General features: G+C 36.7%; 1 protein-coding gene across 1 annotated transcript in view; it reads right to left on the bottom strand.

Annotated features, from left to right (window-relative positions):
• LOC134544027 (syntaxin-17) overlaps positions 1–17,990 on the bottom strand; it is a 41,632-nt gene that overhangs the window by 7,695 nt on the left and 15,947 nt on the right. Inside the window, exons 2-4 of the mRNA XM_063388444.1 lie at positions 12,970–13,165; positions 4,012–4,238; positions 1,917–2,133 (exon numbers count right to left, since the gene is read on the bottom strand). Coding sequence (XP_063244514.1) covers positions 1,917–2,133; positions 4,012–4,238; positions 12,970–13,165 — 640 coding nt within the window. The remainder of the gene's footprint in view (positions 1–1,916; positions 2,134–4,011; positions 4,239–12,969; positions 13,166–17,990) is intronic.

Here is a 17,990-nt window from a genome sequence, read left to right as displayed (position 1 = left end):
AAAGCATTTGAAATGGTATTTCATTTTAAACTCACTCACCAAATACTAATCCACACGTTCTTGCATATGCAAAATGGATATGGCTTCCAAACCTGCTGTCTATAATGATGCCCCTTAATTTCAATTGTGATAATACTTTAACATCATTGTGTATTTATGAATCACTGAGCCATATAATATGTTTATTTCCAAAAAACAAACATTTATGATGTGGTCACGATCATTTTTATAAATTTTTGCACAATAATCTTAGTTAACATCATTGTTACAAAGAATTTTTAAATCACAGATTATGATCAAAGAGAACTTTTTTTTAAAATTCTAAACAATAAGTTCGAAAAACTTATTCCTGTTTGTGAAAAAAAAAATTAAAAACCTTGCTTCTCATTGTTTCCTTTTCATACTTTATCAACTAAGCCATTGCCATTAAACACAGGCTCATAGAGCTACTACAATATTGAGCTTGAAACGTTATAAGTACAGCCTCTGCTCGCGAAAATTAGAGTTTACATATGTCTTCCATTTATTTATAAAGTCAGTTACTAAACATGACAAACTAAATTTTTAGGTGTTGTTTCTGAACCTTCAAAACCTTTGGTAGTGTGAATGTTATAACACATTACAGGCAGCATAAGAAAGTGACAAAAATTATAAAATCATAAGTTTTGAGTGAGTGTGTGTGTGTGTGTGTGTGTGTATGTATATATATATACACATACATATACATACATACACACACACTCAAAACTAATGATTTTATAATTTTTGTCACTGGCTTATACAGACTGTAGTGTTATAACATTATATATATATATTCATTCTCACACATACACACAGACACTTACATTCACACACACACACCGAGACCTGCATACAAACATAATCTCCTTAACATATATTCCTTAGGAAATATGCTAAAAACCAAGAGCATTTTATTAGACAGTTTTTCTGAAGCAATTACCATTGTGCAAGTGTGAGCACACGTGGAACCCGAAAACATAAAGACAATTCTGAGCGAACGGCTATATCTACCAATGATTAGTAAATGTTTTCTTGATATTTGAACCTTAATCCACATTTCATATGCTTACATTACCTTTTTTAGTATCATCAAAAAATTAATTTTTGTCGATAACGAACATTGTACCAATTCACGTGCCAAACCTTAAAATTACTGTGACATTTTTTTTTCTGCTGTATTATAGTGTATGAGGTATTTAAAACTTAACCATTAGAGGCTATGAACATTAAGGAAAAGAACCTAAAAAAATGATTTGTTTTGGAGCTTTTAGTTCGTTCATAATGACGAGTTTATTTTATGGCAGCGTACTGCTGAGCTAGCCGAGCAACTTCTGCGCGTCACCATCCTCCACGCCTCCAGCCAATGAATGCGCAGTGAGCGGGAATGGCTTACCTCATTTACTCTAATTACCTTGGCTATGTGTCAATGTTTATGTTGTTTGCATTAATGTTTTGATATGTGCCAACCATTTAAGACATCTAGCCGTAGGTAACATGTCACAATTATAATAAATAATTATATTCATGCAAATGTAACATGAATACCATGAATAAAAGGTACTCTGTGAAAATGACCACAAAACAGGAATATTCAGGAGGGATGTAAAATAGGTGACACATTTGAAGACCAACAGGAATGTGGATAAACACATCACAAATAAAGATATGATGAAGATAGAAATTAATTAAGCAAAGTTAGTGGTACCACGACAGGGCAACAGATGCAGACAACTAGAGTTAGTTAAACAGATAATGATGAGATCACTGCTATGATGTTAACAAGTGCTAACATACTATAAGAATTAATTAAAATATTTTTCCTTTCAAATACTGAAAATGATGCACCTTACATGAATGTCCTATGATTATCAAACTGATATTACGCCAGTACGTACCCAGTAACCCACAGCCGACAGCAGCAAGACCACCCAGCTTCAGACCTGCCAGAAGACCCACCGGCCCTCCCAAACAGCCGCCCAACAGCGCTCCAGCCACAGGATACATTGCTGACTTATACCTCGCAGCTTTGTAAATACTTGTCACTCCGGCAGAAACATTTTCAGCTGATTCCTCCACATTCGCTTCGATATCGTCAACTGTGTTCTTCTGTTCCTGCAAAAAAAAAATACACAGCTCATTTTTATTATTCATGCAGATGTTGGTGAACTACATATCACCAAGTAATGTGGCTGTAAGGAGAACAAGAGAAAAATTTCTGTTCAGCAATATTTCTTCTTGTAATTTTTTAACAGATATTAGCATTTAATATAAATGCTGATGCAGTAATGGAAGAGGCCAACACATGTCAGTAATTGATGAAGTCAGCATTTTAATATAGGTACATAATCAAGCAGCCTGCCACCATAACAAGTGTGCACCAAACAAAATTAAATATTTTCTGTGCTCTCACAAATAGTTCAACAGCTTTCCTCATTAACTGTACAATACACGCATATTTCCCTGAAACTCAAAATAAGCATGAACTATTTATATGATTCAGCTAACCTGTTTCCACTAAATGATATTCCTTGTATTCTTTAGTACGTGTAGAAGCTTTTATGTTTGACACAGAGAGTTTAAACTTGATAATGAAGTGAAATAGAAGTTGTGCCTAGCCTTCAGTCATAATATTACAGGTCTGCTTGTACACCAGTGTCTTCAGGCAAAAAAAAAAAATTCTACATTTGATACGCTTAAAAGTGTTTGCCTAGATTTTTTCTATCCAAATGTGTATACTGATTTAAGAAATGATTCCAACAAGTGTACAGGAAGTACTAACAATGTATTCTTCCTTTGTCTCCTCCTTCATCCCCAAAATATTATGTACATACCTGCCAAAGCTTGTGGAGTTTCTTATATACATACTTAAACATTCCCCCAATCATGAAGTTACGTTTCTAGTTACCAAGTTATGTATAAGAGTATCATGTCGAGCTGCACACAGTAATTACACATGAACGAATGAATAAGTGCTGTCATTAGAGGCCACGAGGGGTGATTAGATGAGAAGGGAGTATTAACAGAATGATGGGCGGAGAAAACATACAAGTTGGACTTTTGGTTTGTTAGCCCAACCTTAGGCATTGCGCCCTTTCCGACAATGGGTACGTCATTTCATCGCAATCAGGAAGATGGTTAGAGACCCAGCTATGACAAGAGGCTAGGAGGCGACCCCATCATCATCACAGCTAACCAGATAGCTGACCAAGTCCATAGAACATATAACTAATTCAATGCCACTGGTGCCAGCTCTGTCACCCAGAGAACCAGTGATCCGGTGGAAGCCTATCCATCATCTACTAGCTGTCCAGGCTAGTAGCAGAGTTGTAACGCCAGCTCTCCGCTGGGATGGGGATTCCTCCGAGCATGCTCCAAGCAACAGGAGCACCACTGCCCAGTGCGAGCCTTATTACCATATCCGATCCTGGGCTGATAGAGAAAATCTCAGCAAGAAACCTTTCTCTTCCAGGATCGACCTGCACTACTACCAATTTAACATGGCACTTGCAAGTTCAGACCTTTCGCTCCAGCTAACGCTAATCGCTGGCACTGCGATCGGAATACGTGAATCACCTCGGGCTACCTCGGATATTCCGACTCCAAGTAACATGGCCCAAGGAGTTTACAGTTGATCAGGGCCTGGGTGAATCCAATCGCACCAGCAGTGCACCGAGTTCTCACAGTGAACCAAGACTTTTGGGTCTGACAGCCATGGAGGCTCAGTAGTCAAACCCCACAGAAAGATTTCAATTGCATCTACTGTTGCACACAGATTCAGCCCATCCAGACACACGGGGATGACTGAGGCAGGGCCATCGGTGCTATGAGGAGGCAGAGGTTGCTAAAGGTGTTTAGGGGCTATATGTTCATATCACATCCCCTTACCGTGGTCCTAAAGGGTTCTATTGCTGACAACAGCCACATTTCTCACTTTACGTGAGGCAAATAGGCCACCACACAGAAAGAGAGCCCGGCCCGGTGGGTGCTGACCTTGACGACGCGCGCAAACTCCTGGAAGAGCTCGTGCACGTCCTGCGCATGTTCCTGGAGCTCCGTCCACGACCGTGCGCACGCCTCCAGCTTCTCCAGGTCCTCCTGGGACGCGCTCTGCGTCAGCTGCAGCTGCTCGCCGCCCCCCTCCCCCTCCGCCCCAGCTGCCGCAGCAGCATCATGCTTCGCCGGCAACCACACGGGGCTCAGCCTCTGAGGATTCACAGCTTCAATCAATTGTCAAAACAGAAACATGAACATTAAGGAATCTACACATTATTCCATGCACAAAAAAAAATGTTTCAGTAAGGGGGATTAGTCCCAGCCATCTTGGATTGTTCAAATATTTAGCCTCAGCTGCAATATGGCTCACGAAAAAAAAAAAGGATCTAGCTTTGGACGCACGTTCAAGTTAATTTTCATGAACTGGGGTAGTTACTATGTTAGTCATAGCTGAGTGGGTTATAAATTAATTAAGGCTGTCTTGTCGACATCTGGGTCATTAGAGACTATAAGAGTAGTGAGATGATAATGGAGCTTTAAAAGAATGAATGTGAAATGGGATGGTGGGGTGCACCTCAAGAAAACTTCCTGGTTCACGGCAACGTCCACCATGCCATCAACCCTTCCAGCAATTGAACCCAGATTGCCTTGCTGGGAGGGGAGTGTTTTGACTGATCGACCTCTGTGGCTTTTATCTACGTAAAATGATACATTTTTCTCCTAGCGATTATAAACAGGAAACTGTTAATAATTACCAAAAATAAAACTGGTTTTATATCTTGGAAATATATAATTTATTTCCCGTGATTAAAAACTTTTTACAAACAACATAAGGATAAAAATTCAAATTACAACAAAAAAAAAACAAGGTGGCGCACGGAGACTAATCTCCCTCAACACTTATAAAACTAGCCTTTCCTGAATATCACCAAAAGCTTGGAATAAAAAATTTAATTTGTTATAACTAGAGACGTGGAAAATGTGGGGTACAATGACCAGCAGCCTAGACTTTATATTGATGTTCTATGTCAAGTCTAAATCACTCGTTCGTTGGCTGCTGTCCTTAAGAGAAGACATGACCTGAATGTAATTTAATCACCCAGATGTTGTTGGTTTGCTATTGGTTTAGACTGCCTTGGTCCTTGAGGCATGTCAGAGCAACTGTGGACCAATTGAAGACAGTTCAAAAACTTCAAGTGTACAGAGTTTATTGTGTCCCACTAATTCCATATTTATAATTATATAGTTATATCATTCTTATAAAATTGCAAGAAATATGTGCTGGTTATAATCCACAAATAAAACTATGAATTATGTAGACACCTCAGAGGTGGAAGTAATGAAATAAAGTAGAATTTACAGCTACCGACTGTTAATCAGGTCAGCAACTTGTGGATCGTAACACTAGGAGAAGAAAATAACTAATAGTAAATAACAACCAGGTATCACCTGGTTTGTCTGTTATTTTTTAATAAGTTAGGTTTAGAAACATTTGTTTTTTGTAAGTTACTTTAAGGTATCACAAACATTTTGTAGTTAGGTAAATTGTTTCAGTTAATTTCATAAAAAATATAATGTATTTTATTACTTATTAACTAACAAATCTGGACAGTTACTGTAAATATTAAATTTTAAAATGCACTTAATGAATTAATTGCTTAATGTCATTAGACTACAATTTTCATAAGAGAGATCGAGGTTGATTTTAAAATGTTCTTTAAAATTATAAAGAAATCACATTCCTTTGGAACTTAGCTGCTGCACACCAGCCAATGCAAGGGCCTCAAAGCAGTGGCAGTGCACAGGCAACCGCGACCAGTAGAGAAGACGCGCATCTTCAGGAGTCTGTGAAGGTGACACGGGAAAGGCAGCCCAGAAGGGAAGAAAGCTGATGCGAAAAGGTGCTGCCATCTCTCATACCGGGAAAACCCCACAGTCAAAAACCAAACCGAGCAGTGGTAGAAAACAAAGAAACTAACGAATAAACATGAGCTGCAAACCAAACCAAGCTAGATATTTAGGGTTTAGCATAGAGAGTAAAGTTCCACTTACCGCTGTGGGGAAAACCCAGAAGCTACATCCCTGGTAGGCCAAGAAAGCACTGCATCGTAGGCAACAAGGTGCGACACAACCACAGAAAATTAATCTTAAACACTACATCTTTATATGAAATAAAATAAAAAGGAAAATTAGCTCCCTTTTTCTCTTGGAACTACAACTCTTGTTCTCTCCAGAGACACTTCTGACACAAAGAAAATGCAAACAAGAAACATGGATCCGACCTTCCGTGAGGTTACCGAGAGACTCCCCGGAGGGAGGTCGTGGCTCGCATAGTTAAAGACAGTCCCAGAGCCAGGAAGGGGGTGGGGCTTAATAGTTTCAACTTTGGTCAACAGAGAGGGCATTGCGCTGAAGAGCGGCGCAATGTGGCATACAGTAGGTAAAACTATGAATTGGGGGTGGGGGGGGGGGGGTGGAGGGGGAGGGAGGGGTTGTGTTTGAGTAGAATTAGAGGTGGTGCCGATAGGTGGTACTCCCTGGTGGAGAAAACCAGGACAATCAGAGGCCTTAATTTAGTTCGAGGACAGTCAGACAGGTCTTGCACGGGGTGAACGGCAAGGGTAGTAGTCGCTAAGTCCTGTCAGTAAGAAAAAATAAATAAATGGTGACAAAATGGGAGACAAGACTAGGATGCAGGGAGTGTCTGGCATGACGGGAATGGGAGCCCGGATATAATGAAAGACGCAGTGCCTGCGCTGGGCACTTGATGTTGTACGTGCTGGCAGGCGGGGAAAATCCAACATGCTGCTAACGTAGCACTACCAGCAGCGTAGCGCTAGGAGTGAGCGGAACAACTACCTAATGCTTAAATAATAATGGCCCCATTGGATTAAAAATTATATATAAAAGATTAAATGCAAGCCCCTGAACACCGATCAAAAGTACGAATAAATAAAAACATGAGATGGTGCTAAGAAAATCACTCATTTGCGGCACAACAACTTGTCATTAAAGGAACCCACAAAATTTCCGGATCTCTAGTTATAACTATTAAGACAAGTAAAAAAACCTGACACAATCAAAATTTCAATTTCACAAGCACAATGTAGTGTTAAACATAACAGTTGAACTTGAGGTAGATCAATCTTACGAGCTACAATCATCCATTGCAATAAACATTTACACAAGTGCAGTGTTAGTATTAAGCTCTGAATGCCATTATACTTTGTCATGTGACATCTTTATTTAATACTAGCTTAAAACCTGAGGCTTCGCTCACGCAATTTCAGAACATCGCTAGAATCTTACCATTTAAAGATACGTATGTGACTAAATCCAAACTTTTTTTCTAAACAAATAGACACAAAGTACTTACGTAGTTAATTATTTACATTATTAATGCTAAGATTTTTAAATCCGGCTTTGTTTGGTACGGAGATATGAAATTTTTATATTAAAACATATTTTATTCTCTTTTCACACCGTTAAAAAAAGAAATCCAGAAAACTTAAAAAAATACCATTTGTAACTCTATACGCTTAGTTGTTATTCTTAATTTCTAAACCTTTAATATAGTAGATTCGGAAAAATGCATTTTTTTCTTTAACCAAACTTAACCCCTAAACACCCCTCAGGGGAGGAATCTTCCACATAAGTTAAATAATCTTTATCTTTATATATATATTTCTTGTGTGCGTGTGTATGTCACTGAACTCCTCCTAGACGGCTGGACCGATTTTGATGAAATTTTTTGTGTGAGTTCACGGGGATTCGAGGATGGTTTAGATTCACAATTTGGTCCACTGGAAAATGTTTATTTAATTAATTTTTTATTTATAAATTGTTGTTGATCTTTGAATGGTTTAGGTTTACAGTATATATATGTCTGTGTTGTGTATTTATTTATGTGTTGTTAATCTTTGGATGGATTTTATGAATTGTTGTTATTACATTAAAATAGAATTGGTTATTGAGATTATTAAATTATTATTTATTGAAATAACATTTTTAAGTGTAATTAAAAATATAGGTGCAAATTTGTGAGGTGCAGTATTGAAGTGAGTATTTTACATGATTTTTCGTGATTTTAATTATGTATACACTTGAATTCAATACCAATCAACTTAACCTCCAAATTTAAATTGTCAGTTCTCATTTTATTCTACATATTAAAATGTAATAAAAAATATACATTGTGCAAAATATGTAAGGTGCAGTATCAAAGTGAGTATTTAACACAATTTTTCATTACTTTTAATTATGTATAGACGTGCATTCAATAATAATCAACTTAACCTACAATTTTAAATTGTTAGTTCTCATTTTATTCTATGCAACTTATGACGTATTGATGTCTCTTTGAAAATAAAAATATAAATTTGTAAAATAAATTATAACATTATAACATTTATAGTATCTTATAGTAATTATAGTAATTTCAGTTCGACCCGGCAGATGACGCTGCGATTAGATTCAGGGAAATTTCCTGTAAATTTTCAAATTTAAAACGTTTGAACAGAACGTCGGTTGGGTCCGCTAGTAATTTTATAGTTTATTATTTTTGTCATCAATTTACATCTTACTTAGTTAGTTTTTGAGAAACAATTTTTTTTTACTTAATGGAGAATTACCTTATATTCACTCCCCTTAAAACACTAATTATAATAAAAGGCAAAATAAGCTAAGTAACTCTAGATGCAAGTGTATTTTTAGTTTCTAACTTCTTATTCTAATTGAACTTAAAAGTGTTAGATTTTTGTTTTAAAATCAAAAATTAACCCTATTACAAATCTTAAGGTTTGAAATTAGCAAACTGGTAAAATTGTTGGTTGATAATATTTGTATGTTAATTATTGGCACCCTAAAAAATTTACTATGCTTAATTTATTTCAGAGATATAATTATTGATCATATAACCATACTTTCCCTAAGGTTAATTGTGGTTGGTATATTTTGTATGTTTATTATTAGTACCTATATAATTTATTACCTTTATTAAAATCAAAGATATAATTATTTAACTTAAAAGCATACTTACCCTATTTTAAACCTTTAAGGATTGAATATAGCAAAAAATAATAATTGTAGTAGTTTATATTATTTATTATTTATATTATTTTGTTTATAATAGGTTTATAGGTTTATAATAGGTACCAGTAGTGTGTAAATGGGGCTCCGAGAACAGGTTTCTTGGCTGAGATGTGAGATGCCGGGTCAATGACCGACCTCTCTAACGTCACAGAGACCATTTTGGACTCAAAATAGACTCAAAAATTCCTCAAAATGACTCGCGTGCTGCCCGCCGAATCGTCAAAAATGGCACCGGCTCGCCTAATTAAAACTGCCTTTGATCGCCTGTCCAGGGGAGGGGCTTCGGAAAACCCGAAGGGAACCCGAAAGATTCCGATTGGAGTAGCCGCACTCTAGCGCATCCTGGCGAGTGCGCACGGAACTACAAGCCCTGAACAACCTCTCGACTTGGATGCAAGTCGATCCTTAAGGCCTGGCTTGGATAGGAGGGGACTATGCTGTTCTCTGGCGGAGGGGCGAGGGAGTATGCCCGGCAGTTGGCGAAACTCCCGCGAGATGTCGTGAGGATGCAGGATGGCAGCCATCGGGGACGTGAGGGGCTGTGGCTTTCCTCCCGGGCATTGGCGTGGCCCGGAAGAAAAAAAAAAGGGGGGGGGGGGGGGTTACAACCGGTGACTGACCCGGCCTGGGAACAGGCTGGTTCGACACGACGATACGTGTTGTTGGGCTGATGAACGGAACACCGTTTTGTGAGAGGGGCAGCTAACTTCAGCACAGCTCCAAGAAGAGGAGTTAGCATATTTGGAAGCAGAGAACAGCTTTTCTAGTCACGCTACCGTCTAGGGTGAACAGCTCGACGCGTGACGCCTAGCAGGGTCCAGAAGAGACGATCGCTGGCCCAGCATGTCACCAGCAAATCTTAGTCTTAATCGCTGGGAACGGCGTTGGGAGCACTAGACTGCTAAACAAACTAACCTGTCGGTACACTCGACTGAATGAATCGAAAAAAAAAAAAAAGAAAAAAAAAAAACAGTGGGACATCATATGGAAGATAAAGTAAAAAAGGTTTAAAAATTTCGTAAAATTAAGTCAATCGTACATTTGTGCATGAAAGTAGCACTGAAACGGCACAAATTGGGGCAATGACTTTTGGAGCCAATGGATGTTGGAGCATTGGTGGTTTTGGGGCAATTGGAACATTGGAGCTCTTGAAGCAATTGGTACTTTGGAGATGTTGGAGCATTTGGAGCACTTGGAGTTGATGGAACTTTGGAGCGGTTGGAGCCTATTAGAGCAATTGAAGCAATGACTTTTGGAGCCAATGGATGATGGAGCATTGGAGGTCTTGGAGCCATTGGAAATTTGAAGCTCTTGGAGCAGATCGTACTTTGGGGCTTTGGAGCTCTTTGAGCATTGGAGCACTTGGAGCTCTTGGAGCACTTGGAGCAGTTGGAGCACTTGGGGCTTTTAGAGCAATTGTAGCACGTAGAGCTGTTTGAGCAGTTGGAGCTGTTGTAGCAATTGGAGAATTTGTAGCTTTGGAGCACTTGGAACTGTTAGCCAATTGGAGCATTAGAGCTCTTAGTGCCGATGGTACTTTGGAGCCTATCGCATATTGGCAAGATTGTATTCCTGTGACGAGATCGTATCACACCAAGTCGAATTTTCTTCCATATGTGCTTGTTTTTTGATAACGAATGAGAATCTATGTCTTTGCTTAGGACATGATTGGCCTTATGGTTCGGAGATGAGTGGTATATTGACGTGACATTGAACATGGCCTGTTTAAAATGTTGGTCACATATCGGTGAATGAAACCTCTTGGTTCGGAGATGCTTAGCATATGCGTATGATTTTGTACATGAACTGTTTAATATATTCGTCAAGTATCGTTGAAAAAATAATTTTTGGCTACTGACTGGATTTGTTTGACCCCCTACAGGATGCGCCTGGCTACCGACTGGGTGCGTATTGACACCTACTGGACGTGTCTGACTGTCGAATACATGCCTGGCCACCAACTGGTCGTGCCTTGTTGCTGACTGGGCATGCCTAACTGATAACTGGTCATGTAGGCCACAAACTGAAAGCACCTGGACGTCGATTACGTGCCTGGCTACTTAACAGAAAGGCTTAACTTCCAAATGGATACGTCTTGTCACCCACTGGATGTGCTTTTATGGCCAGTAACTGATCATGTTAGCCTGACCTCAATCTGGAAATGCTTAACCAACTGGACGTGTCTAGCCAACACCTTGAATATGTATTACACTAAATACATGCCTGACCACATTCATGCCTGTCCAACGACTGGACATGTCTTGTCACCGACTGGATGTGCCTGGCCGCCTATTACGTGTTTGCCTACTGATTTGACATGCCTGGTTTATCAACTGTTATGTATAACTGACTCTAAAACACATGACAAGGCGTGCAAAGGACTCGCTTTGCCTTCTAAGAAGACTGTAGAAATCGAGAAATGCTAATAATTTACTTGTTTGTATTTGTAGAATTTATGTAATAAACTTTTTATTTTAATTTGTGTTGCTTTATTTCTCGAACATGTAACCTTTACGATAATTTTAATTAAATTAGTATGGTTTTAACTGAACTTAAATTTTTTGCACTGACCAAGGATCGAACCAAGGACAGGAATCTAGTGATTTTTTCAATGAATTTTGGAATTTTTTTCCGAATTTCTAGGTCATTAAATACAAATTTCCAAGATGGTGCTCAAATTTCAAGATTGCGGGTGTCAGTAGAAATAAATGAATAACTCTAATGGACAATAATTAAACTAACATGGCGATAGTGCATTCTAGCAAACAAAAACAAAATTGTGGACTCCAGCAGACGAAAAGAAGAATGCAGACATGACGTCATACTGGCTGGTGATGTATATATAACTTGGCATTAGTGGTGGGGGGGTAGGTTGTTGTTATTCCAAGATTTATTGTCCCTACTTCCTTGAGTATACTGGTCTTTAAGTTCCTCAAGTTAATACTTATTCACTCCAAACATTTTCCACTCTCCACAACTTTAATGTCCTCATTCTCACTAATTTCAAATTACAGTAACAAATTCAGAATACAAAATGTCATCTTGTCCAGTAAATATCTCTTATTTGTAATTTAATAAATACTTAAGTTTTTCTCATTATTATGAATATTTTATATATCTTATATAATTGTAATTTTTAATTAATCTAAAAATTTTATATATATATTAATTAAACTATGTTACTCTCATGAAACTTTTTGTTAGTTTAAGTAATTATTAGAATTTAAGCATTCATATAGATATTTGTATGTGTTGTCTTGTATTTGTTTTGTCCTACTATTTGTTTTGTTCTTATAATTGTTTCGTTCTAGTTTTTGTTCTGTTACTGTATTTGTTTTGTACTTGTCCTACATGTTGTGCCCACCGTTGGAGCCTTGTGCTGTTGGTGTGGCATGTTACAAATCAAATAAATAAATGAAATAAATATTCAGTTTGCTCTGTTATCAGTCTGATCAAAACTACGTAACCAATACTGCCAGTTTGTAAAAGATAACAAATAAATTCTTTTTATTACACTTTGCAATGATACATTACCAATTATAGATTGTGAACAGGCTAAAGACTCTAGATATTTGAGTCTGCTTAAAATATATAAACAATTGTATGTATTTATTATGTTTGATGAATGTCAGTCAAATCTGGATACAGATTACAAACAGTACATGACTACATGATCAAAATACATCCTGTTTTAAAAAATTAAGACACTTCATAGTATTAAAAAATACTGCTACTGTTTTTCAACTAAGATATTGAAAATTGCCCGGCATTTTCTAGGGTTTTTAAGACACCTTTTCAGTCCCCTGCGTTTTCCCCAACTACAAGAACCCTGATATTACAAATGCATACACAAGGAGAGATTACCTAGATATTCATCGATGGCACCGGATGCACTTGTCTTGGCAGCTGCCGTCAGCTTGTCGAACTTCTCCAGGTCAGAGTCCTGCACCTGGCTGCGAAGCAGTTCCAGCTCCAGAAGCAGTGCCTTCAGTTGCTTGATGAGCCTGGTGGCGTTGATCTGCTCCCTGTGGACGTGCTCCCAGCTGCCGCTCAGCTGGAACTGATGCAAACAACAGTCAGTACGTGCAGTAGCTCCTCACACAACAACCAGCACGTTCGTATTCGTACCTGCAACTGTTCACAACATACCCCATTTTCATGAACCTCAACAATTACTCAATTTTAAGAAAGAGGTTTTTAAAACAATTTTTTTTTCATTTTTTTTTTCCTCCAATAAAACTTACCTTCAATACCACAGATAATAATAGGGCAGAATGTTTATAACATAAATAAACCTCAGGAAAATAACAATTCTGATTGAAGATGATAGAAAAAGTAATATTTGTTGGTTAGTTCCAGTGGCGGATACAGGAATTATTTTCAGGAAAGGATTTGAGTTCTGAGTAGCTGCCGTGTGTTCAAAGCGGACGGTCGTGTGTATGCGATCGCGCTCCGTGTATATCTGTTGTTTTGTGACAAAATCAGTATTAATAATTCGCTACTTAATCAGTCTGACTTCTTGGGGTTCCCCTCAACCCTAAATGATGCGTGTACTTCTAATCACGATCTAACTCATCCGAGTATGTTTCGATCACCCACGAAAAAAACTCCTACTAACGCGACGGGATCATGTGATAAACCTATGTATGAGCTGCATATCGAACCATTAAAGTCAGATCAAATAAATATGGAAGCTCTATATAATCTAGTGAATTCTCTAAGTGTCAAAGTTGATGAACTAAAAAGTGAGAACCTAGTGTTAAAAACGCTACTCCTTGATTCCAGAGAAGAAACTGTCAAAATTAAGCAAGAAATGATACAAATAAAGGAACATTTATCATCAGGTAAAGACCATAATGCAACTTATAGTCAAGTAATTAAGAATTCTTCCAATCACAAGACAGCGGAACATGTAATTTCTCAACGGGACACGGGAAACCGCAGCCAGCCGCGTGACCTACTTATCAGTCAGCAGGAATCCCGCTGCGTCATGAGACACGATGACAAAGAACGTGCCGACACTACACCATTCACGTTAGTGGAACACAGGCGCAAGTCCAACACAAGAGATACCAGGGACATTAAACGCTCAACGGAAATGAAGAAAACTCCTATGAAAATTTGGATTCGTAATATTTCCACACTTAAAATGTTACCCAAACCAGCACCCAAAAGAATGAAAGCTCTTTTTGTGACTCGTTTCGACCCAAGTGTACAAGAACAAGAAATTGTAGAATACATTTCAAGTGAACTGAACTTAGATCATATTAAAGTAACGAAGATGAAAACTAAATTCAATTCATATGCCTCCTTCCATGTTCAGGTTTTAGAAGAGGACTTCAGTCGAATTAATAACATTGTGTTTTGGCCCAGCGGCTGCCTAATAAGCCCCTTCTATGGTAAATTACACCCAGAACAAATCTTGAGCAACTCATCCACTACCGAGGAATTAAACACCTCTACCTGCAACATCGCAACTAATTCTACTGCTATTTCTAAGCCTACATCTGCTCCTACTTCTGCCTTAGCACCTGGAGGGGCTTCTCACTAGTTCAGTGTGAAACTTAAAAATGAGGAGTTTATTTTATTTTATCAGAATGTAAGAGGCTTGAGAACCAAAGCAATTGAATTTTTTGAAAACATCTCGCGTAGTGATAATGATTTAGTATGTCTAACTGAAACTTGGTTCACCGATAATAGTCTGAATTCTCATTATTTCAACAATAATTACCTTATTTACAGATCTGATAGGGACCCTGTATTAACTTTGAAGAGTAGAGGTGGTGGTGTCCTGACTGCTGTTAATAAACATAAATTCAAAAATGTAACATCTACGCATGAATATGACTATCCAGGAATAGAAGCTGTCTGGATAAATATAAAAACACATGATAAACCTTTAATCATTGGGAATATTTATATTCCCCCTCAAACAACTCCTTCAGCTTACACTTCATACTTTGAAGCCCTTGAAGATAAGTTTGTGAATTCTGATGTCTCTTTATTAATAATTGGTGATTTTAATGTTCCAGGCATTGACTGGCCTCAATTGCATACCCAAAATATAGTTCATTCAAATATTAAGTCGAAAGCCAGATCATTAATCAACTTTGTATCAGCAAGAAGTTTAACTCAGCTTAATCATACTCAACCTTCGGCCCAACTCTTGGACCTATGTCTCACTAATATTGAATCATGTCTGGTTAACAAAGCACTGGAACCACTAGTTAAAGAAGATAGTTTTCATCCTGCATTAGAGATAAACTTCCAATTTGATGATATGTCAATAAACGATAATACATCGTCTTCATATAAAAACTATAAGATTGGTGACTATCTCGGCCTTTTTATTGCTCTTAGGGACCATGACTGGTCAATTTTATACAATTCTAAAAATATAAATACCATGGTTGACTACTTAACGTGTACAATGAATGATCTTATAGAATTATATGTACCTACTACTATTAAAAAGGCTACAAAATATCCCCTATGGTATTCCAACCAACTAATAAAATCTCTTAAGAAGAAATCGCACTATCATAAATTATATAAACGAAATCTGAATCCTTTTTACTATTTATTATTCTCAGATTACCGCAAGGAAACTAAATCACTTTTGTGTAGGGATAAAACAAACTGGCTTTGTAATATTAACAATAAAATTAAGCAAAACCCTAAAAATTTTTGGAATTATGTTAAAATAATGAGAAAGGGTTATAATCAGCATCCCTCAATTAAAATTAATAACTCAATTACGGATAATAATTATATAATCGCGAATTCCTTTGCTGAATATTTTTCAAGTGTCTATGTTACTACAAATAACACAAATAACCAAAACATATCTTCTTGTTGTTCATACAATATTCCAATGTCTAATATCTCGATTAGTGGAGTATAAAAACCATAAAATCTAAATTGTCCACAGGACCTGATAACATACCAAATTTTATTATCAAAGGTTGCTCCTTAATCCTTGCTCCTCTCTTACAGCATATATATAATTTCAGTATTCTAAATAGCATCTACCCTGATAAATGGAAAATTGCCAAGGTTATTTCTGTACACAAAAAGGGCAAAACTTCTATTGTTTCAAATTATAGGCCTATATCCCTGTTAAATGGATTTGCCAAAATTTTTGACAAAATAATATTTAAACACTTAGCGTTTAGCGTAAATAATAGATTGTCTGATTCACAGCATGGGTTCAGAACAGGTAAAACAACCATGACAAACTTAGTCTCCTTTCTTAATCCTATTTATTCAGAAGTCATCACACGTGGTCAAGTAGATGTTTGTTACTTTGATTTAGCTAAAGCTTTTGACACTGTTAATCATCAAATACTACTAAGCAATGTTCCAAAATTGGGCTAAGTGATAAATATTTATCATGGTTAACAAGCTATTTAAATAACAGAAACTTTTATGTTTCAGTACAGAATATAAGTTCAGATCTCCACCCAACTCCTTCTGGCGTCCCTCAAGGTGGCACACTATCTCCTTTACTTTTCAATATCTACATTGATGATATAACATCTGGATTACAGAACTCAGTTGGCACTCTTTTTGCCGATGACTTAAAGATATATAGAAAAATCTCTTCATATCATGACAGCTATCTACTACAATGTGATATTACAGAAATTGCAAATTGGTGCACAAATAATTTAGTCAATCTAAACATGGAAAAAACTGCTATCATTACCTTCTCTAGAAAAACCTACCCGTTGCAATATGAATACAAACTTGATAATTCACCTATTAAAAAATCTCAACATGTCAAAGACTAGGAATTTTACTGGATCAAAAACTATTTTTTTCATCTTCACATTGAAAACATTATCTCGGTATCTAACAAAATACTTGGTCTAATTAAATTTATCACCTTTAACACCTCCAATATTGACTCTATTCTCTCCCTCTATACAGCTCTAATAAGATCAAAACTTGAATATGGTTCTATTATATGGAATAGCATCAATAACACTGATATTGAAAAGCTTGACTGGATTCAATCTAAAGTATCTGACTATAATAACAAAAAATTAAATACCATCAATAACATAGATTTAAATTCCCTCCTTGGTTCATTATCAACTAGAAGAAAGATCTTAGATGCCATTTTTGTCTTCAATTGTTATTATGGTAATCTTATATGTCCTCATATATTTGATGTTACTGGCATTAAAATTCCTTCTTTTAATAGCCGTAACCCACCTTTTTTGTGCACACTTTTAAATACAAATGATATTATATATAGACTTGTTAACAATTTTAATATGTATGTTAATCACTTACAACCTACCAGAGAGAAAAAACTTGTTAAAAAAATTATTTTTTCGGCATCCAAAGATTAATTATCTTTATGCTCTAATGATATTACCTAAATTATTTAATACCAGATATATTAATCTAAGGATACTAACTGTATTTATCTACATAATATTATATGTTCTGTACTTATACATTTATTACTCTCATGAAACATTTTTGTTATTTTAAGTAATTTTTAGAAGTTAAGCACTCATATGGATATTTGTATGTTATGTTGTCTTGTCTTTGTTTTTGTCCTACTATTTGTTCTTATAATTTATTGTTTTGTTCTTATTTTTGTTCTGTTACTGTATTTGTTTTTTTACTTGTCTTACATGTTGTGCTCACCGTTGGAGCCTTGTGCTGTTGGTGTGGCATGTAACAAATCAAATAAATAAATAAATAAATAAATTATGATTTGTATATATTCAAAAAATTTACGTCAGCAAGTAGTTCGGACAGCCATGCACCATGTCATGTGTGGTTTGAAGTTGCAAGTGTTGTAACTTGTAAGGGACACCTTGCATCAACCGAAATAACATGCTGCCTTCACCGAGATCTCACATATT

The sequence above is a fragment of the Bacillus rossius genome, chromosome 1 (assembly GCF_032445375.1).
Source record: "Bacillus rossius redtenbacheri isolate Brsri chromosome 1, Brsri_v3, whole genome shotgun sequence".
NCBI classification, from domain to species: Eukaryota; Metazoa; Arthropoda; class Insecta; order Phasmatodea; family Bacillidae; genus Bacillus; species Bacillus rossius.
Note: the sequence above shows the minus strand (reverse complement) of the source record. Positions and strands in the feature narration are given on the sequence as shown.